The following is a 21,653-nucleotide window of genomic DNA, read 5'->3' as shown; positions in this document are numbered from 1 at the left end:
AGTAGGTGTGGGGAGAAAGTAGCATAGAGGACAGGAGGTGAGTGGGATGGGGATGAAGGTGATTGGTCAGGGAGGAAGGTGGGGGAAGGTCCTTGATAATTATGTACCTGTCAGGCAGGTAGGAAAGGGTCGTGCGAGGGAGCCGTGGTTTAATAAGGAATTGGAATCCCTTGTTAAATGGAAGAGGGCGGCCTATCTCAAGATGAGACGTGAAGGTTCAATTGGGGCGATTGAGAGTTATAGGGTAGCCAGGAAGGACCTGAAGAGAGAGCTAAAAGCAGCAAGGAGGGGACATGAAAGGTCCTTAGTAGATAGGATTAGGGAAAACCCTAAGGCTTTCTATAGGTATGTTAGGAATAAAAGAATGACTAGGGTAGGAATAGGTCCAGTCAAGGATAGTAGGGGGAAGTTGCGTGTGGAGGCGGAAGAGATTGGGGAGACAATGAATGAATACTTTTCTTCAGTATTCACTCAGGAACAGGGCATTGTTGTCGATGAGAATACTGAGGCACAAATAAGTAGAATGGATGGCTTTGAGGTATGTAGAGAAGAGGTGTTGGAAATCCTGGAAAAGGTGAAAATAGATAAGTCCCCTGGGCCTGATGGCATTTATCCTAGGATTCTCTGGGAAGCAAGGGAGGAGATTGCAGAGCCATTGGCCTTGATTTTTATGTCCTCTTTGTCTACAGGAGTAGTCCCAGAAGACTGGAGGATAGCAAATGTGGTTCCCTTGTTCAAAAAGGGGAGTAGGGATAGCCCTAGTAACTATAGGCCGGTGAGTCTCACTTCTGTTGTGGGCAAAGTCTTAGAGAGAATTGTAAGGGATAGGATTTATGCACATCTAGATAGGAATAATGTGATCAAGGATAGTCAGCATGGTTTTGTGAAGGGCAAGTCGTGCCTCACAAACCTTATTGAATTCTTTGAAAAGGTGACGAAGGAGGTTGATGAGGGAAAAGCGGTAGATGTGGTATATATGGATTTTAGTAAGGCGTTTGATAAGGTTCCCCATGGTAGGCTACTGCAGAAAATACGGAGATATGGCATTGAGGGTGAGTTGGAGGTTTGGATTAGGAATTGGCTGGATGGAAGAAGACAGAGGGTAGTAGTTGATGGCAAAGTTTCTTCATGGAGTGCCGTCACTAGCGGTGTTCCGCAAGGATCTGTTTTGGGACCATTGCTGTTTGTCATTTTTATAAATGACCTGGAAGAGGGGTTAGAAGGTTGGGTGAGCAAGTTTGCGGATGACACGAAAGTCGGAGGAGTTGTTGACAGTGAGGAAGCATGTGGCAGGTTACAGCAGGATATAGAGAAGCTGCAGAGCTGGGCAGAAAGGTGGCAGATGGAATTCAATGTAGCTAAGTGCGAGGTGATTCACTTTGGGAAGAATAACAAAAAGATGGGGTACTGGGCTAATGGTCGGATACTTGGTAGTGTGGATGAGCAGAGGGATCTTGGTGTCCATGTACACAGATCTCTGAAAGTTGCCACCCAGGTAAATAGTGCGGTGAGGAAGGCATATGGCGTACTGGCTTTTATTGGTAGAGGAATTGAGTTCCGGAGTCCTGAGGTCATGATGCAGTTGTATAAGACTCTGGTACGGCCGCATCTGGAATATTGTGTGCAGTTTTGGTCGCCATACTATAGGAAGGATGTGGAGGCATTGGAACGGGTGCAGAGGAGGTTTACCAGGATGTTGCCTGGTATGGAAGGAAAATCGTATGAGGAAAGACTGAGGCACTTGGGGCTGTTTTCACTAGAGAAAAGAAGGTTTAGGGGTGACTTGATTGAGGTGTACAAGATGATTAGGGGGTTAGATAGGGTCGACAGTATGAACCTTTTCCCGCGTATCGAGTCGGGTATTACAAGGGGGCATAGCTTTAAATTAAGGGGGGGTAGATATAGGACTGATGTTAGGGGTAGGTTCTTCACTCAGCGAGTCGTTAGTTCATGGAATGCCCTGCCAGTAACAGTGGTGGACTCTCCCTCTTTATGGGCATTTAAGAGGGCATTGGATAGGTATATGGAGGATAGTGGGTTAGTGTAGTTTAGGTGGGCTTGGATCGGCGCAACATCGAGGGCCCAAGGGCCTGTACTGCGCTGTATTCTTCTATGTTCTATGTTCTATGTAGGTAGCAAAGAGTACAGTGGGTGGATGGGGGTGGGATGAAGGTGATAAGTCAGAGAGGAGGGTGGAGTGGATAGGTGGAAAAGAGGATAGGTTGGTAGGACAGGTCATGGGGATGGTGCTGAACTGGAAGTTTGGAACTGGGGTGAGGTGGGGGAAGGGGAAATGAGAAAACTGGTGAATTCCACATTGATGTCCTGGGGTTGAAGTGTTCCGGGGTGGAAGATGAGGTGTTCTTCCTCCAGGCGTTGGGTGGTGAGGGAGCGGCGGTGAAGGAGGCCCAGGACCTCCATATCCTCGGCTGAGTGGGAGGGGAAGTTGAAATGTTGAGCCACGGGGCAGTGTGGTTGATTGGTGTGGGTGTCCCAGAGATGTTCCCTAAAGCACTCTGTTAGGAGGCGTCCAGTCTCCCCAATGTAGAGGAGAGCGCATTGGGAGCAATGGATACAATAAATGATATTAATGGATGTGCAGGTAAAACTTTCATGGATGTGGAAGGCTCCTTTAGGGCCTCGGATGGAGGTGAGGGAGGACGTGTGGGCGCAGGTTTTGCAATTCCTGCGGTGGCAGGGGAAGGTGCCAGGACAGGAGGGTGGGTTGTTGGGGAGCGTGGACCTGACCAGGTAGTCACGGAGGGAACAGTCTTTGCGGAAGATGGAGGGGAGGGAAATAAATATCCCTGGTGGTGGGGTCCGTTTGGAGGTGGCGGAAATGTCGGTGGATGATTTGGTTTATGCGAAGGTTGGTAGGGTGGAAGGTGAGCACGGTGGGGAAGGGGTCGTCCTTGATACGGTTGGAGGAGTGGGGTCTGAGGGCGGAGGGGTGGGATGTGGATGAGATGTGTTGGAGGGTATCTTTAACCACGTGGGAAGGGAAATTGGGGTCTCTAAAGAAGGAAGCCATCTGGTGTGTTCTGGGAGCAGATACGACGGAGACAGAGGAATTCGGAATACAGGATGGCATTTTTTCAGGAGTTAGAATGGGAAGAGGTGTAATCCAGGTAGCTGTGGGAGTTGGTGGGTTTGTAAAAAATGTCGGTGTTAAGTTGGTTGTCAATCATGGAGATGGAGAGGTCCAGGAAGGGGAGGGAGGTGTCAGAGATGGTCCAGGTAAATTTAAGGTCGGGGTGGAATGTGTTGGTGAAGTTAAAGAATTGCTCAACCTCCTCGTGGGAGCACGAGGTGGCGCCAATGCAGTCATCAATGTAGCGGAGGACGAGGTGGGGAGTGGTGCCGGTATAACTACGGAAGATGGACTGTTCTACTTAGCCAACAAAGAGACAGGGCCACAGGGCGGTGTGGTTGATTGGTGCGGGTAAAACTTTGATGGATGTGGAAGGCTCCTTTAGGGCCTTGGATGGAGGTGAGGGAGGAGGTGTGGGCACAGGTTTTGCAATTCCTGTGGTGGCAGGGGAAGGTGCCCATACGGGTGCCCATGGCTACCACTTTGGTCTGGAGGAAGTAGGAGGATTCGAAGAAGAAATTGTTAAGGGTGAGGACTAGTTCGGCCAAACGAATGAGAGTGTCGGTGGAAGGGTACTGTTGGGAATGTCGGGAGAGGAAGATCTTCCCACCCAACCTCCTGCAAAAATGCCATCCCGTATTCCCAATTCCTCCGCCTCCGCCATATCTGCTCCCAGGAGGACCAGTTCCATCACAGAACACACCAGATGGCCTCCTTCTTTAGAGACCGCAATTTCCCTTCCCACGTGGTTAAAGATACCCTCCAACGCATCTCATCCGCATCCCGCACCTCCGCCCTCAGACCCTACCCTTTCAATCGTAACAAGGACAGAACACCCCTGGTGCTCACCTTCCACCCTACCAACCTTCGCATAAACCAAATCATCCGCCGACATTTCCGCCACCTCCAAACAGACCGCACCACCAGGGATGTATTTCCCTCCCCACCCCTTTCCACCTTCCGCAAAGACCGTTCCCTCCGTGACTACCTGGTCAGGTCCACGCCCCCCCTACGACCCACCCTCCCACCCTAACACCTTCCCCTGCCACCGCAGGAATTGCAAAACCTGTGCCCACACGTCCTCCCTCACCTCCATCCAAGGCCCTAAAGGAGCCTTCCACATCCATCAAAGTTTTACCTGCACATCCACCAATATCATTTATTGTATCTGTTGCTCCCGATGCAGTCTCCTCTACATTGGGGAGACTGGACGTCTCCTAGCAGAGCGCTTTTGTGAACATCTCTGGGACACCCGCACCAATCAACCACAGCGCCCTGTGGCCCAACATTTCAACTCCCCCTCCCACTCTGCCGAGGACATGGAGATCTTGGGCCTCCTTCACCGCTCCCTCACCACCTGACGCCTGGAGGAAGAACGCCTCATCTTCCGCCTCGGATCACTTCAACCCCAGGGCATTAATGTGGACTTCACCAGTTTCCTCATTTCCCCTTCCCCCACCTCACCCCAGTTCCAAACTTCCAGCTCAGCACCATCCCCATAACCTGTCCTACTGGCCTATCTTCCTTTCCACCTATCCACTCCACCCTCCTCTCTGACTTATCACCTTCATCCCACCCCCATCCACCCATTGTACTCTTTGCTACCTTCCCCCACTCTCCTCCCTAACCTATCACCTTCATCCCCACTCCCACTCACCTATTGTACTCTATGCTACTTTCTCCCCACCTCCACCCTCCTCTCATTTATCTCTCCACCCTTCAGGCACTCTGCCTGTATTCCTGATGAAGGGCTTTTGCCCGAAACGTCGATTTTCCTGCTCTTCGGATGCTGCCTGAACTGCTGTGCTTTTCCAGCACTACTCTACTCCAGAATCTGATTTCCAGCATCTGCAGTCATTGTTTTTAACCTCATTGATTTTCATCGTCTAAGAAGATCAAATGAGTATTCACAAATGCATTTCTAGTAGGAATTTAGTAAAAACACCTTCCATGGGTGGCATGGTATCCCAGTGGTTAGCAGTGTCAGGGACCGGGGTTCACTTTTACCCTCAGGCACATGTCTGTGTGGAGTTTGCACATTCTCCCTGTGTCTGTGTGGGTTTTCTCCAAGTGCTCTCGTTTCCTCCCACAGTCCGGGCAGATAGGCCATGGGGAATGCAGGTTTACAGGGATATGGTAGATGGGAGGTCTGGATGGGATGCTGTTCAGAGGGCTGGTGTAGACTCAATGAACTGAATGGCCTGGGTTCTACACTGGAGGGATTCTATAATTCTATTGTATGATATAGATGTAGTCATCCTTACTAACCTAAGTAGCTGGATCTGAATTTGTACAGACATGGAATCAGCCATGTGTACTGAATGAGTAAATTAGATTAGATTAGATTCCCTACAGTGTGGAAACAGGCCCTTCGACCCAACAAGTCCACACCGACCCTCCAAAAAGTAAACCACCCAGACCCATTTCTCTCTGACTAATGTACCTAACACTACGGGCAATTTAGCATGGCCAATTCACCTAGCCTGCACATCTTTGGACTGTGGGAGGAAACCGGAGCACCCGGAGGAAACCCACGCAGACACGGGGAGAATGTGCAAACTCCACATAGTCAGTCACCCGAGGCTGGAATCGAACCTGGGACCTGGTGCTGTTAGGCAGCAGTGCTGACCACTGTCTCCCCCATTTTCTGCGGCTCCGTACAAAGCATGCCTTGCTGATCTTTGAGGGGCCCTATTCTCTCCTTAGTTACCTTTTTGTCCTTAATGTATTTGTAAAAACCCTTTGGATTCTCCTTAACTCTTTTTGCCAAAGCTACCTCATGTCCCCTTTTTGCCCTCTTGATTTCCCTCTTAAGTATACTCCTACTGCCTTTATACTTTTCTAAGGATTAACTCGATCTATCCTGTCTATACCTGACATATGCTTCCTTAATTAAACCGTCAATTTCTTTAGCCATCCAGCATTCCCTACACCTACCAGCCTTTCCTTTCACCCTAACAGGAATGTACTTTATCTGGACTCCTGTTATTTCATTTCTGAAGGCTTCCCATTTTCCAGCCGTCCCTTTACCTGCAAACATTTTGAATAATGTGGTTTGTGGTTTTCCAATTTGCTGGGGCTTTTGCAGAGTCTAGTGCATATTTAAATATTACAATAAATGCTCTCACAATTTCCACATCCACTTCCTTTAAAAACTTAGGAAGCAAACCATCAGATCCAAGGCACTTGTCAGCCTGAGTCCCATGAGCTTTCTCATGCCTTTTCTGTACAGCTCGTGAATGTTTTAAATTTTTTTCCTTTAGCTCAGCTTTTTTACTATTCTTAGGTGCTTTTCTTCTCTTCTACTCTAACTGCAAGTACAAAAAATCTTTTCAATGACTCTACCATTTCTATGTTTCCCAATTTTAGTTCTTATGTCTCATCCCTGAAGGGACGAACTGTTTTCCAACTGTTAGCGTGTTCCTTTTTCAATACTTGTACATGCCAGGTCATACTAACTTTTGCAAGTTTTCTTTTATATACTCATCAACACAATTTTAGACAACCACCTGATGAAGGAGCGTCGCTCCGAAAGCTAGTGTGCTTCCAATTAAACTTGTTGGACTATAACCTGGGGTTGTGTGATTTTTAACTTTGTACACCCCAGTCCAACACCGGCATCTCCAAATCATAATTTTTTTTCAACCACAGATGCACTTTTTTGCTCCTCATGAAATCTCTTTTCCTTAACTATTCCAATTAGCAGTTTTCTTGCTTTCTTTTCAAACTCAATTTAAATTTTATTGAGAATAGAATTGTCATCTGAACAGGTCATACAATGTTTAAAATAATTTAACATAAGATATTAAACTGCATTTAAAATAATGCAATCAGTATTAAAATCTGGCATGAAATATACCATTGGTTGGTACAATTGCCTTTTATGTATGGTGGCTAGGAGTAAAATCTGCCCAAGTCTCAAGGAAAGGAAACCTGTTCAGCCTACTGTTTGTGTTTATGTGAAATGAGTTTCTGCAGTTTCACCCTTGCTGGCACAAAGCCATATTTACAAACCTTATTCAGAGAAACCACGGGTATGGACAATTATCAGACATACAGCTATGAGCTGCTGGCTGAAATGGAAAGCATTTCATTCCTCACCATCCTTTATCAAATTATGAGATTTAAAAAATATATGTGTGTGGATTCATTGTGTTTTACCCACTCAGGTACTTACACTCATCTGAGGAGCAGGAGAATCGATGTTTCGGGCAAGAGCCCTTCATCAGGAATCAGCACACCACTCTCAAATCTGATCTCCAGTATCTGCAATCCTCACTTTCTCCTACCTATACACATCTCTCTCTTCCTCTTCTTCCTTCGTCTGGGCCATTGTTCATTCTCCGACTGTTTTGAATAAATCTGAATAAAATGAGAGGAAATAGATTTCATTTATATTGCAGTTTGATATCTTTCATTGGTTTATGACAGCATGTTTTGAGAAGATTTGTAGCTCAGGGTGAGGTTCTGGATGTAAGTTTGCTCGCTGAGCTGCAAGGTTCATGATAGCAAAATTGTTTTAAATTTAAAGTATGTTCTTTGTTACAAGAATATATTCAGCTTGTAGATTGAAAAAAAACTCTAAAATGCAGTGACTGAAAATAGTGGATATATTATTAACACCCTTTTATATAGGCCAACAGATAATGAGGTATTTGTTTTACAGGCTGGAGGAGGTGAATTGGGGGAAGGTGGATCTGATGGTCAGAACAGTCGAAAACTTGTCAAATTCATATTATCGGGTAAGATGCACCTTCATTCCAAGGCCAACATACTATTTGATAATAAAGATCATTTGGATGTTATTAATGTGCATTTTAACCATTTTCAATTGATTTTTCTAACTGCTGTTTTAACATTTTATTATTGTGTTTACACGTCAAGGATTTGTGAAAAACACGTTAAATTCAATATATCACATGCAGCAAGGCCTGGACAGCATAAAGACCTGGGCTGATAAATGACAAAGAACATGTACATGTGATCACCTCCAAAAAGAGAGAATCTAACTCTCTCCCTTTAACATTTGATGGCATTAACATAATTAAATCCTCCACTCTCAATGTCTTGGGTTAATAGTGAGCAGAAATTGAAATGGATCAATCATATAAATACTGTGGCTACAGGAGCAGGTCAGGGGCTAGCGTTGAGTAACTTCCTGAACTCCCAAAAGCCTGTGCGCCACCTACATGGTGCAAGCCAGGAGTGTGGTGGAATATTTGCCATTTGAATGAGTGCAGCTCTAACAACACTCGAGAAACTTAACACCATCAATGACAAAAGCAAAAAGTGCTGGAGAAACTCAGCAGATTGGGCAGCATCTATAGAGAGAAAAATAGAGTTAACATTTCATTTCCAGTGATCCTTTGTCAGAACTGAAAATGACATGGACGTGTTGGTATTCAACTGAGGTGGACCAAGTCAGAAGTCACAGGATATCAGGTGAGAGTCCAGCAGCCACTTCATCTGACAAAAGAACAGCCTCCTGAAGGCTTGTGATTTAAAATGAACCTGTTGGATGATAATCTGGTGTCATGTGACTTCTGACTTGGAACTGAAAATAGCTTGGAAACGGTGTTATTTATGCTGATCACAGGATGGAGGAATAAATAAAGTACATGGAGATAGGGTCCAGAGCAGAGAGAAGGAAAGAGAAAGGGATAGACAAGCAAACAAGTAGCTGGTGATAAACCAAGTGAGAGATAAGTGCTGGGTAGGGTGCAAATGAGAAGTGTAAATAGTCAAAAATGGATTGGCTGTGCTGGGAGCAATCCATACAAAACAGGACCTTGGCATGCGTATGAAATATATAATTGAAAATCTTGCCAAACTTACAAACTATGCTTACAGTAAGAGGCAGCAGCAAAATTTAAGGGACGAACGAGGTCCAGACACTCAAATTTCAGGGCCGTCACTCCTTTGGAAGAGTCCACACTGGATTGTGTGATATCTTAGAGCAGAGAGAGGCAAGGAAATGTGGAGCAGCTGTCTTTCTGACAACTATTATCCTATTTTTCAATCACAAACAGAACTTGACACAACCTGACAAACATAGTGATCGTTTCTTGCATGCACTCTTTAATGGTGCGGTGGAAGGTCAGAATTCTACAATTTGTTGTTTTCATCACTGGAGGAAGAGTGTATTAATATCATGAATGGCATAGCACAGGGAGGAATCCCGAGACATCCTGAACATCTACCACTGAAATTTGCAAGTGCAAACATAGCTGTCCACTGTTGTGGGTATGTTCAGTGGGCTGGGAAGTTGATTTGTAGATGTTTTGTCCCCTGTCTAGGTGACATCCTCAGTGCGTTGGAGCCTCCTGTGAAGTGCTGCTGTACAGTGTCTTCTGGGATTTACTTGGTTCTGTTCCTGCTGGTTCCGGTTGTCGGTTCTGTTTGTTCGTTGCAGTGGTCGGTATACTGAGTCTAGGTCAATGTGTTTATTGATGGAGTCCATGGATGAGTGCCATGCCTCTAGAATTCTCTCAAGATTAGAGTGGTGCTGGAAATGCACAGCAGGTCAGGCAGCTTTAGAGGAGCAGGAAAATCAATGTTTCGAGCAGGAGCCCTTCATCTCCTGCCCAAAACGTCGATTATCTTGCTCCTCGGATGCTGCCTGACCTGCTGTGCATTTTCAGCACCACTCTAATCTTGACTCTAATCTCCAGCATCTGCAGTCTTCACTTTCATCTAGAAATTTTCTGGCTATCCTCTGTTAAGCTTGTCCCATTATAGTTGTGTTTTCCCATTCAAATTTGTGGTCCTTGTCATCCGTGTGTACAGCTACCAGGGACAGCTGGTTGTAGTGTTTCGTGGCGAGTTGGTGTCCATGGACGCGGATTGCTCATTGTCTGCTTGTTTGTCCTTTATAGTGTTGCATGGACTCTTGTAAGCTACGTTTGTCTTGTACATGATTGGTGTTGGGTTTTTTTGTATTGTTGTCCCTGGTAGCATACACACAGATGACAAGGATCATAAATTCTACTGGGACAACACATTGATCATAGGACAAGCCAAACAGAGAATAGCCAGAGAATTTCTAGACGCGGACTCCGTGGACTCCATCAATAAACATATTGACCTAGACCCAGTATACCAACCACTGCAATGAACAACTGGAACTGGAAACTGGCAGCAGCAGGAACAAAACCAAATAAATCCCAGAAGACACAGTACAGCAGCGCTTCACAGGAGGCTCCAAAGCACTGAGGATGTCACCTAGACAGGGGACGAAACATTTGCAAATCAACTTCCCAGCTCAGTGAACATACCCACAACAATTGCAACCAGAACCCAAGCTACAAATCTTTACAAAAACCTTGAATAGCTGACCACATTTTAAAAGGTGCAGTTATTAAGCATGATAATTTATATGAGAAGTTAACCAGAAGCAAGTGATGATTTCACATCTGGAACATAAAACTTCTGGACAGTTGGCTGCATTATAGAATGCAGCCTGTCCTGTTACAGCTTGGTAACGTCACTGTGGAAGTCTGTATAAACATGGCAGCCAAATTGCAGCACGAATAATCACTGCAACACAAGTGTGTTTGGCAATTTTGAATTTCACATTCATTGAGAAGAGTAATTGAGAAGAGTAATCCCTGAGGTAGAAGATGTCTACGAGTTTGTCTCAAGAAGGTGGCTTTATGGGAGTCTGTCTTGTAAATTGGTGATGAAGACAGTTTGTCTCCACAATATCAAGTTAAATTTATATGTGTCTGTAAAAGCAAGACCTGAAATAAGGGATAAATGTGCCATATTTCCCTAAGTATAATTGTACCAGTCTTTCCTGTAATCTCTTTAACTGATCATCCTCCTTTGCTTTGGTGGACATAAAAGATCCCAAGGCACGATTTGAAGAAGAGCAGGAAATTGTCCCACTTATACATGCCACATTTGCTTGAGTCCAGCATTATCCAGGATACTTGTGACCACTTCAGGATCTAACATTGAAATTGTGCTACGTTTATAACTTGGTAATCCCCTTCTTCCAAACAGATATTAGAGCTGTAGGGCTCAAGAAGGGAATGTTTTTCAATCCAGATCCATATCTAAAGATGTCCATTCAACCTGGGAAGAAGAGCACTTTCCCTACATTTGCTCATCATGGGCAAGAGAAACGATCGACTATAGTGGCGAACACAACAAACCCCATTTGGCAAGGAGAGGTAAAATATACTGCTATCAATGACACAAAGCAGATTGTACCTGAAGCGAATGGGCATTGACAAAGTGTTTTGGGACTGCTGAATTAAATTAATGTGGTGCACATTTCTCTATTTTACAGAAGTACTCTTTTGTAGCCCTTCTCACAGATGTACTTGAAATTGATGTTAAGGACAAGTTTGCTAAGAGCCGTCCTATCATAAAGCGCTTCCTGGGCAAATTAACCATACCGGTACAACGTCTATTGGAGAGACATGCAATAGGGTAATACATCACTGAACTTCACAAAGTGCTTCACTGTCAGTTTGATGTTTCTCTCATTATCTCCTCTTTTCAATAGGATGCTTGAAAAATATGATGTATTATGTCTGATAGTTGGTATCAGTGCTGTATTGTCACTTGTAAATGCTAAATTTGATGACATTAAATGTGTGGGAGAATTATTGTGCTTCATTGTCAGTTATCTAGAAAAGGAAGAGAAATATTAGAAAAATATTAAATCATAGGTAACAATTGTATTGATTTACTTTTACTTTGACAACATACTATATTTGTTTTATGGGTCTCTGTCCTTGTTCCTTTCTTCTGATCCATCTGTGTTTTCTCTGTGTGTCTGATGACTTCGTTTCCCAGTCTAGAGATAAACATGGCACATTGGTGACCATGACCTGGAGGAATTGAGATTTTAGGGACTCCATTGTAGGAAGATTATGGAAGTAATGGAACATGTGTAATTTAAGGTCACAAAGTTAGTTATGAAGGGAGTTTTGAGAAGTTGATTCTTATTCATTAGAGCTTCAGAATGACTGCTGCAGATATTAACCTTCATTTCTAGATCTTCTAGATTTGAATTTCAACTCTTAGACTGCTATAGTGGAATTTTTGCTTGCATTATCTGGGTCATCAGTTCAGATGTCCATTTTACTAGTTTCAAATCCTGCTGTCTGTAGCGAATGAGCCTGTTGAGGTGAGACCAATGCTATCATATCCCACCTCCCAATAGTTGTGCATTTACCTATGCCCAGAACCTCTAATGAGGTGAATTGCATAGGGTTTTTCCCTAAGGATGGGGAATTCAAAACTAAAAGGGCATATATTTAAGGTGAGAGGAGAAAGATTTAAAAGGCACCTGAGGGACAAGTTTTTCACACAGAGAGTAATCCATATGTGGAATGAACTGTTAGAGGGAGCGGTAGATGCAGGCACAGTGACAACATTTAAAAGACAGGTACCTGATTGCGAAAGGTTTAGATGGATGTGGGCCAAACGCGGGACTAGTTTAGTTTGGGAAACTTAGTTGGTGTGGATGAGTTGGGCTGAAGGGTTCATTTCCATGCTGTATGACTCTATGACTGCTGGATGCATTTAAACATGTCGCCTTGCCTCTTTGGAGTGAGGAACAGTGAGCCAGAAGACAGTCCAGCAAGGTGAAGGAGTGGTGAGGTCACGCCTGCTTTTCAGGTCACCAACTGAAATAACTCCCTTTAGGATGCTTGCCATGTTTTTGTTTAGCACTTCTAACCATTCAAAGACTTGTAATTACAATCGTGCGTTTCTGGTAAGTAACAATTCCTAAGTTTGTAATCATGATTTGGAGATGCCGTTGTTAGACGAGGGTGGACAAACTTAAAACTAGCTTTCGGAGCGCTGCTCCTTTACCATCTGATGAAGGAGCAGCGCTCCAAAAGCTACTGCTTCCATATAAACCTGTTGGACTATAATCTGGTGTTGTGTAATTTTTAACTAAGTTTTGTAAACAGTTTTGATTGATTATTGTGCTATTTAATAAAAGAGGTCATTTAATTCTGTTCAGTTTCAATCCAAATAAACATAATTAGGCACTAAGGTTTGGATGAAGGTGACTTAAATTGCACTGACAAAGAGGAAATTTGACTCTTGTATTTATTTCAGCTTTTATAAGAGAGCTTGTGAAGATAAAATGGATAATAGTTGGTGATGGGGGTTTGGTGGAATAGGATGTATGGGGGATATGAGGAGATGAAGGGGTTAATTGTTCAGCTTAGCTAAAGATGAACTTGGCCTTACCTGACACAGCCTGCATTGTTGACCGCTGTCGATCCAGATATTATAACTGTGATTAACAGAGGAACTGTCTTGGTGTATATTTCTGGGTAAGTACAAGGCATGGATCCCAAATCTCTGATGCGATGATCAGCACTGGGGACATTCCTAGAGGGGTTCAGACAGTGTAACTCCCCCTATCAGATTGTTTAAAATCTCCCCACTAAATACTGGTTGGGACATTCTTGGTTTTGATAAGCAACAGCAGTGAACATTTTACCATTTCCCATTGTTGCTATCAGAAGGTTTGCATCATTTGTTTCCGAGTTCACTTTCAGAAGTTTGTGGAAAGAAGAGCCATTCATAATAGGTTCACCCTAATTGAGGGCTTTCGTTTGAATTGCCAGTCTGATCAGGTGAACTATAATTCATATACTAAAACTAGAATAAAGAAATGCTGAAATCAAGAGTTGATTTATATGGAGAATTTTATCAAAATAATCAGCATACATTTGTGAGAAATCACCAACAGCATAATCTCTTACATTGGAACAATTGCACTCCCCAGTGGCTGTTTGGATTATTACACCTTTTCTTGACCTTGTGTTGTGAGATATTAGTAAAAGTGAATTCCCAGAGTTTGGGCCCCCAGTAGGGGACAGTGCTTGTTAGAGTATGTGTTGATGATGAGACAACATCACACATGTGTCAATTTTAAAAAAATGTAGTTTATTACTGCTGTCATGCATTTTGCTTTGTTAATTCAGTTTGGGATTGAGTTGAAGTAATAAGTAAAGGCAAATGCAGAATGGTATGACAGGCAGTACAGGGATTCCGAAAGTAGCAATTGAAGGACCTTATCCCTTGCAATTGTCCAAAGTTCTTGCAGCTTTTGTAGACAAGAACAGGAGCTGTACTGAATATGAGCAACCTAAATATAGCAATTTGCTAAAAAGGACTATTCAATTTGTGGGGCAGGAAAAATGAATGTGTGTTCTTGCTTGCTTTTGGCAAGAACCCGACATATGGAGTCTTTTAATGTGGGGAAGCTGCTGCACTGCAGCTATCACATGGTTCTGGCTGACCAAGAGAAACTCTCACTTTAGCAATTGCTCATTCATATCAAAGCCTGTAGTTTGTTGCTAGTATACTGAACACAGTGGCTGTTTTAGCTTTCACTTGTCTCTGCCCGGCTGCTGTTTTTGGAACAGGAAATTAACCACTAAGATTACTTTTGATTCATGGGGCAGCACTTGGTTTCTTCCCTTCGAAATTTTCCTGAAAACAAGTTGAAGTAGATCTGGTTGGATGACTCACTAATCATATTGATATTTACCTTACAACTCATGTACATTAAGCTTCTTCAGCATGGAGTCCTTCATGATTACAAATTTGCCATGTCTTTCAGAAAATGTCTTTGTCCAGTTTTCTACTGACTTCTTCTGTGACCTTTTTGGTTATTGCATTTTCGGACAGCGCTGAGCATCTAATTATCTAGTTGCTCTGGTGTGGCTTTTACAAGTTTTCTGAACTTCCTAATGCCTCCCTTACCTTGATACCCATTTTTATCTTTTCTTGATAGCCCTGTACCTGATTGTAATGGTCCCTGTCAATGATCCCAAATGATTTTTGTTTATTCTTGCCTGGGATGTGGGTCCACCTTGGTGGCCACTTTATTTAAATACACCATTGGGGCTCCCTATTTAGGTGTGTGCTAAAAAATGCCTCTTACACCTACCCCCGAAAACAAGTGAAAATACACAACTTTATTCGAGCTTATTTATTTTTGGTTTAATTTGGCTTTCAAATTTCCTTATGTTATGAATGTACATTATTTGCATGTAACTGAATGTCTTATTCATCAAATTGCAGCTAAGTTGTTTGGAAATGAAGGGTGAATTTATTAGATCAAGGCCGAACTTGTTAGTTTTCAGTTCAAAGTTTGAATGCAAACTAGTGATTTGCATTATTTCTTTTCAATGTGATTTGATTTTCAAAGTATCGAGTCGAGAAAGTGCACAGTAGATAGCGTTTTCCTGCTGTTGAATTGCTGACATTTCATGTTCTACTTGACACGAGGCCTCTGCAGACAGTAAGTTCTTCAGTCAGTCACAGTAACCTCGGTAGTTAATTTCCTGTTCCGAAAATAGTGGTCAGGCAGAGGCAAGTGAAAGTTAAAAAAGCCACTGTGTTTGGTGTAACTAGTACCCAATTACAGGCTATGTTATGAATGAGCAACTGTTGAGTTTGAGTAACCAGCTAAACTGGAGTGCCGCAAGTAAAGTAGTGTCAAGGACTTTGAGGACCTTTTTTTCATGAACAAACGTTGTTAAGAAATATACGGCTGACTTTTGAACAAGGAGAAATTTGTTAGTTTACTATTTACTGCAGCAGTCTCAAAGACTAATGGAGGAGTGGATTTTTAAACTCTTCCAAGATAATTATTTCGCTAAATGCCTCTTACATGAACTCTGCCTTTAATACCTCAATCCAATAGTCCAAATCATTTTGCTTTACCAACCTCAAATTCTGCTAATGCAACATCCGGTCACTCCAAAATTCCTATCTCCAAGCTTCAGGAACAAACACATACATGCTGCAAATCATTTTTTTGCCACTTCATAATCTCAAGAGGTTTCCTCTAAAAACAAGGCATAAGACCTCATTAACTCTTGTCAGTCAATCTGCTTTGCAAAACACATGTCTAGGTTTCTTTTGAACACCTCATCTGCTTGACTGTCTTTTCAATGAAGAATGCCTTAGCATCTCATGCATAAAATTTCGGGAAGGCTTACACAAATTTAAACATCCCTACATTGGATCTTGAATTGTTCTGAGATCTTTTCTCAACAGAATGTTTTGTGAAGTTAAAAGCCTCTCTTTTTTGACTTAAGTTGGTATCCGACCTCTAAATCTCTGCCCTCTTTTTCTTTGTCTGTTTCCCTTGTTTAAATGCTCTTTTTCTTTTTCTACAGTTTGAAGTTCAAGTTTTTTCATTTCTAATTCTCTATTCCTATTCAGGTTTAAGTTTGGTCCTTTAATTTTCTGCCATTTTCTTGCTGGCTTAGAATCATAGAAAGCAGGCTGTTTGACTCATTGAGTCCACACTCTCCGCTCCCCCCCTCCACGACTGATGAGCATTCTGCTCAGACCCACCCCCTGACCCTATCCCTGTAACCATGACAAATCCACTTAACCAACACATCTTTGGACTGTGGGAGGAAACCGGAGCACCCGGAGGAAATCCACACAGACACAGGGAGAATGTGTGCACTCCACACAGACAGTCGACCAAGGCTGGAATCGAACCTGGGACTCTGGCAACTTATTACTTCAACTGCGTGTATTTTCCTAGCTCCTACATTTAATTCTCACTCTAACTTTTCTTGCAATTTCATTAGCCTTGCCTTGGTTACATGAATGAGTTTGTGCCTCATTCAGGATAAATAGAGTCATAGAGATGTACAGCATGGAAACAGACCCTTCGGTACAATCCGTCCATGCCGACCAGATATCCCAACCCAATCTAGTCCCACCCGGCCCATATCCCTCCAAACCCTTCCTATTCACATACCCAGCCAAATGCCTCTTAAATGTTGCAATTGTGCCAGCCTCCACCACTTCCTCTGGCAGCTCATTCTATACACGTACCACCCTCTGCGTGAAAAAGTTGCCCCTTCAGTCTCTTTTATATCTTTCCCCTCTCACCCTAAACCTATGCCCCCTCGTACTGGACTCCCCGACCCCAGGGAAAAGTCTTTGCCTATTTACCCTATCCATGCCCCTCATAATTTTGTAATCCTCTATAAGGTCACCCCTCAGCCTCCGATGCTACAGGGAAAACAGCCCCAGCCTGTTCAGCCTCTCCCTATTGCTCAAATCCTCCAACCCTGGCAGCATCTTTGTAAGTCTTTTCTGAACCCTTTCAAGTTTCACAACATCTTTCCAATAGGAAAGAGACCAGAATTGCATGCAATATTCCAACAGTGGCCTAACCAACGTCCTGTACAGCCGCAACATGACCTCCCAACTCCTGTGCTCAATACTCTGACCAATAAAGGAAAGCATACCAAATGTCTTCTTCACTATCCTATCTACCTGTTACTCCACTTTCAAGGAGCTATGAATCTGCACTCCAAGGTCTCTTTGTTCAGCAACACTCCCTCTTAGCAACTGCCAAAGTCATGTTTTGATATGCTTTTGGTTTAATCATGCACAATAAACTTGGAGCAGAATCTTATATTTCACTAGACTTTGTAGTGAGGATCCCTCCAAAAAAAACTTGCACTTAGCTAAAAAGTGTAGGGTTCTGGCCCTGGTGTTTTTCCTTTTATCCTTCTCCAAATACTGCTGCCCTACTTCCAACTATATGCTTCTGTACGTGGTATCTTCCTGAAAGCCCCAATTTTATGTTATGACCAAAATGGGAAGAGCACTTTTTTTTTGTCTAGGCCGACAACACCATAGGTCACAAACAAGTCTAAATGTTTTGCCTAGTTTCTGATATGACCGATTGTATGTTTTAAATTTGGAGTAAAAAATTACATGAAATAATGTCTTTAAAAATACAAAATTATTGCTATATTATAAAACGAAAACTTATTCCACAAAGATACAGGATTGGTTAATACACGTAGTTTGTAATGAAAATATAAAAGTTTACTCCTCTAAATAACTGCAAACACCAATTCACAAGAAAATAGATAAAAACACATTTCTATCAATAGAGATTTGTTTTGTGAAAAAAAATTCTTTTGGCCAATAAATCTGAGTTCATGAAAACTCAAAAGGGATAAGGTGTAGAATATTCATACAGCTATCAGTCTGCCATTCTAGGAAGTGGGGTTGGGTGCCACCAAGGTAAGTATAGTTGCCTCTGGGATCTTTGCAAACACAGCTTCCCCAGGAAACATAGTATTGAGAAGTTTTACAGAACCTCTTCAAGAGGATAATCTGGTTTCACACTGGATTCATAACAAAGGTGCTTCAGAAACAGGTAACATAAGCTGACTAGGTTCTTCCTTTTCTTTATTTGTTCAAGGGATGTAGGTGTCACTGGCTAGACCAGTATTTATTGCCCATTACCAGTTGTCTAGTTTCAGCAAGCTTTCCCATCAGAAAAAAAAGTTATGCTCTTTCTGTATGATTGTAAAAGATGTGCAAAACTTTCCAAAGGTGCTTGACAATCAAGAGGTGAATGCAAAAGAGAAACTTAAAGCAATTACCATATTGAGGGAAAACTATTAGACCTAAGGCTGAGAAGTTTCTCGGACCAGATGGCCTGCATCCTAGGGTCTAGTGGGAAATAGCAGCAGGGTTACAATAGTTATTTTAGATTAGATTAGATTCCCTAATGTATGGAAACAGGCCCTTCGGCCCAACAGGTCCACACTGACCCTCCGAAGAGTAACCCACCCAGACCCATTCCCGTACCCTATACTTATCCATGACTAATGCACCTAACACTATGGGCAATTTAGCTCGGCCAATTCACCTGACTTGCATATCTTTGGATTGTGGGAGGAAACCAGAGTACCTGGAGGAAACCCACGCAGACATGGGGAGAATGTGCAAACTCCACACAGACTGTCACCCTAGGCGGGAATCAAACCTGGGTCCTTGGTGCTGTGAGGCAGCAGCGCTAACCACTGAGCGACTGTGCCTCCCTTTTGTAATCTTTCAAATTTTTTTACATTTTGGAAGGGCCCTGGGGATTGGAGAATAGCCATTGTAATATCTTCATTCAAGAGAGGAAGATGGCAAGAAGCAGGAAACTGTAGACTAGTTAACCTAACAGCAGTCATAGCAAAATTGCTAAAGTTGATTATTAAAGAGGTTAAGCAGGATACCTGGAAAATGGTATGTATTCAGTTAGAGTCAACGTGGCTTAGTGAAAGGGAAATGGTGTCTAACTAACTGATGATTGTAATGGGCAGTAGTAAGGAAGATAGATAAAGGTGTATTAGGATATTCAAAAAGCATTTAATATCTCATCCATTGCTACTGTACAATATATGAGCACTTTGTGTAAGGGTTAATGTATTAGTATGAATAAACGACTGGTGAATTAATAGGAAACAAGGAGTGGAAAATTGGGAATTTGTCAGTTGCAAGCTGTAACTAGTGGCATGCTGTGGGATCAGAAGTGGGTCATTCACTAGTTCCAATATAGAATCAATGATTTGGATGAGGGAATCAAACATATGGAATCTAAATTTGCAGATGATACTGAGACGGGTAGGAAAGTGAGTTGTCAAGAAGAAATAGAGAATCTGCAGAGGGATTATTGGTGGATTAATTGAATAGGTAGTTATGTTTCAGGTAGAGTATAATGCGGGAAGCTCTGAACTTGTCCACTTTGGCAGGAAGAATAGAAAAACAACATTTATTTGGAGTTGGCATAATCCAGTGTTCCGGAAGGATCTTCGAATATTGTTTCATGAATCTCAAAAGGTTAGTGTACAGGAGCAGCAAGTTATTATGAACACACAGAATGTTGTGTATTGCAGGGGAAATGAAATATAAAATTAGGGATGTTTTACTGTGCTGTGTAGGGCCTTAGACTATATCTGGAGTACCGTGTAAGGTTTTGATCTCCTTATTTAAAAAAAATTACTTCAAAAGAGAGTTAGAAAACTAAAATCCATCCGCTTGACTCATTCCTGGGATGAAGATCTTAACTAACGAAATAAGGTCGAACAGATACGCATTTACACATTGGAATTTAGAAGAATGAGAGGTTATCTTATTGAAGTATTTAAAATCTTAAAGGGATTGATTCAGGTGGATACCCGGAAAATGTGGGAGAGACTTGAACTAAGAAGTGTAGTTTTAAGACAGAAATGAAGAGAAATTCTTTCTTTCTGAGTGGTATTTGTATGGAATTTACTTCCTAGAAACCTGTAAATACTGGATCATTGAATTTAGCAAGATGAAGTTAGTTAGTTTGTTGATAAACAAGGCAGTTGAGGGTTCTGGTGGGGGCGGGGGTAGGGTGCAGACAGGATACTGGAGTTGAGACCATAACCAGATAAGCCATGGTCTTATTGAATGGTGGAGTTGTCTCAAAGACCAAATAGGCGAAAGTGAGAACTGCAGATACTGGAGATTAGAGTCAAAAGTGTGGTGCTGGAAAAGCACAGCAGATCAGGCAGAATCCAAGGGGCAGGAAAATCGACGTTTCGGACAAAAGCCCTTCGTCAGGAAGGCTCCAATCCTGATGAAGTGCTCCTGCCCGAAACATTGATTTTCCTGCTCCTTGGATGCTGCCTGACCGACTGCGCTTTTCCAGCACCACTCTCTTGAGTCAAAGACCAAATAGGCCTACACCTGCTCCTTAGTCCTATGTTTCTTGATGCTATCCTTTTATTTCATATTTACAATAGCTAAAACCAAATTGGTGAAGAAACAACAATATCTGGAGTTAATTATAACAGCAAGATATCTGCATTGTGTGTGTGTATATATTCAAAACATTTTAGGAGAAGATTAGCAATCTGTGTTCCTCACAAGTCAGTTAATACTGTGGTACTTCTGTGGAGGAGAAAGATTAAGTTCCTTCTTTTGGCATTTGTGTGAAATTTGGACATGATTAGCCAATTTGAAAGAGAATTAATTTCCACTGAGTAGTGGGTTGAAGAACAAAAGATAAAATATCTGAATATTCATCACTGTTTAAAAATATGACTGATGCAATGTAGTTAGCTTCCTTGAGCAGTAACACATTCTCCAAAGCAAATTAACTGAGTTTAGTGCTCTTGTCGATTTAAAATCAGGACACAAATTACTGTGCATAAAATAAATAATGGTTATAAATTAGATTTTTACTGTTTCCATAATATGCTATATTTTAAATGTGAGTTATATTGCACTATTTCTTGTTACAGCGACCAGATTGTAAGCTATAACTTGTGCAGAAGACTTCCTACTGACCATGTCAGTGGTCAGCTCCAGTTCAAAGTTGAGCTCACATCATCGCTTCATGAAGGTAAAGAAAATATGTGTCTTACTCAATCAAGTCATTCACAATTCTGTTTGGTTTTTACGTTTGACCTGGTCCTGACTGACCTGCAGAAATAGGGGAAAGTGAGGACTGCAAACGCTGGAGATCAGAGTCGAGAATGTGGCACTGGATAAGCACAGCATGTCAGGCAGCATCTGAGGAGCAGGAGAATCGACGTTTCAGGCATAAGCCATTCATCAGGAATGCTGATGAAGGGCTTATGCCTGAAACGTCTATTCTTCTGCTCCTCGGATGCTGCCTGACCTGCAGAAATGCCTGTTAATTACTTTGTACTATTATTGGACCTAGTCAAGACTAACCTGAGGTTCTGTGGATTTGAGGATTCTGTGTGATGTTAACTGAATT

At 42.5% G+C, this 21,653-nt stretch overlaps 1 protein-coding gene across 5 annotated transcripts in view; it reads left to right on the top strand.

Moving 5' to 3' along the window:
- LOC122551267 (E3 ubiquitin-protein ligase HECW2) overlaps nt 1-21,653 on the top strand; it is a 345,727-nt gene that overhangs the window by 190,604 nt on the left and 133,470 nt on the right. For all 5 annotated transcript variants that reach the window (XM_087988687.1, XM_087988685.1, XM_087988686.1 and 2 more), the window contains exons 5-8: nt 7,758-7,833; nt 11,096-11,265; nt 11,385-11,527; nt 21,172-21,272. In XM_087988687.1, the coding sequence (XP_087844813.1) occupies nt 7,758-7,833; nt 11,096-11,265; nt 11,385-11,527; nt 21,172-21,272 (490 nt within the window). The remainder of the gene's footprint in view (nt 1-7,757; nt 7,834-11,095; nt 11,266-11,384; nt 11,528-21,171; nt 21,273-21,653) is intronic.

This window comes from Chiloscyllium plagiosum, unplaced genomic scaffold (assembly GCF_037043375.1).
Source record: "Chiloscyllium plagiosum isolate Xiang-an unplaced genomic scaffold, Cpla_swu_hap1 HiC_scaffold_7, whole genome shotgun sequence".
NCBI classification, from domain to species: Eukaryota; Metazoa; Chordata; class Chondrichthyes; order Orectolobiformes; family Hemiscylliidae; genus Chiloscyllium; species Chiloscyllium plagiosum.
Note: the sequence above shows the minus strand (reverse complement) of the source record. Positions and strands in the feature narration are given on the sequence as shown.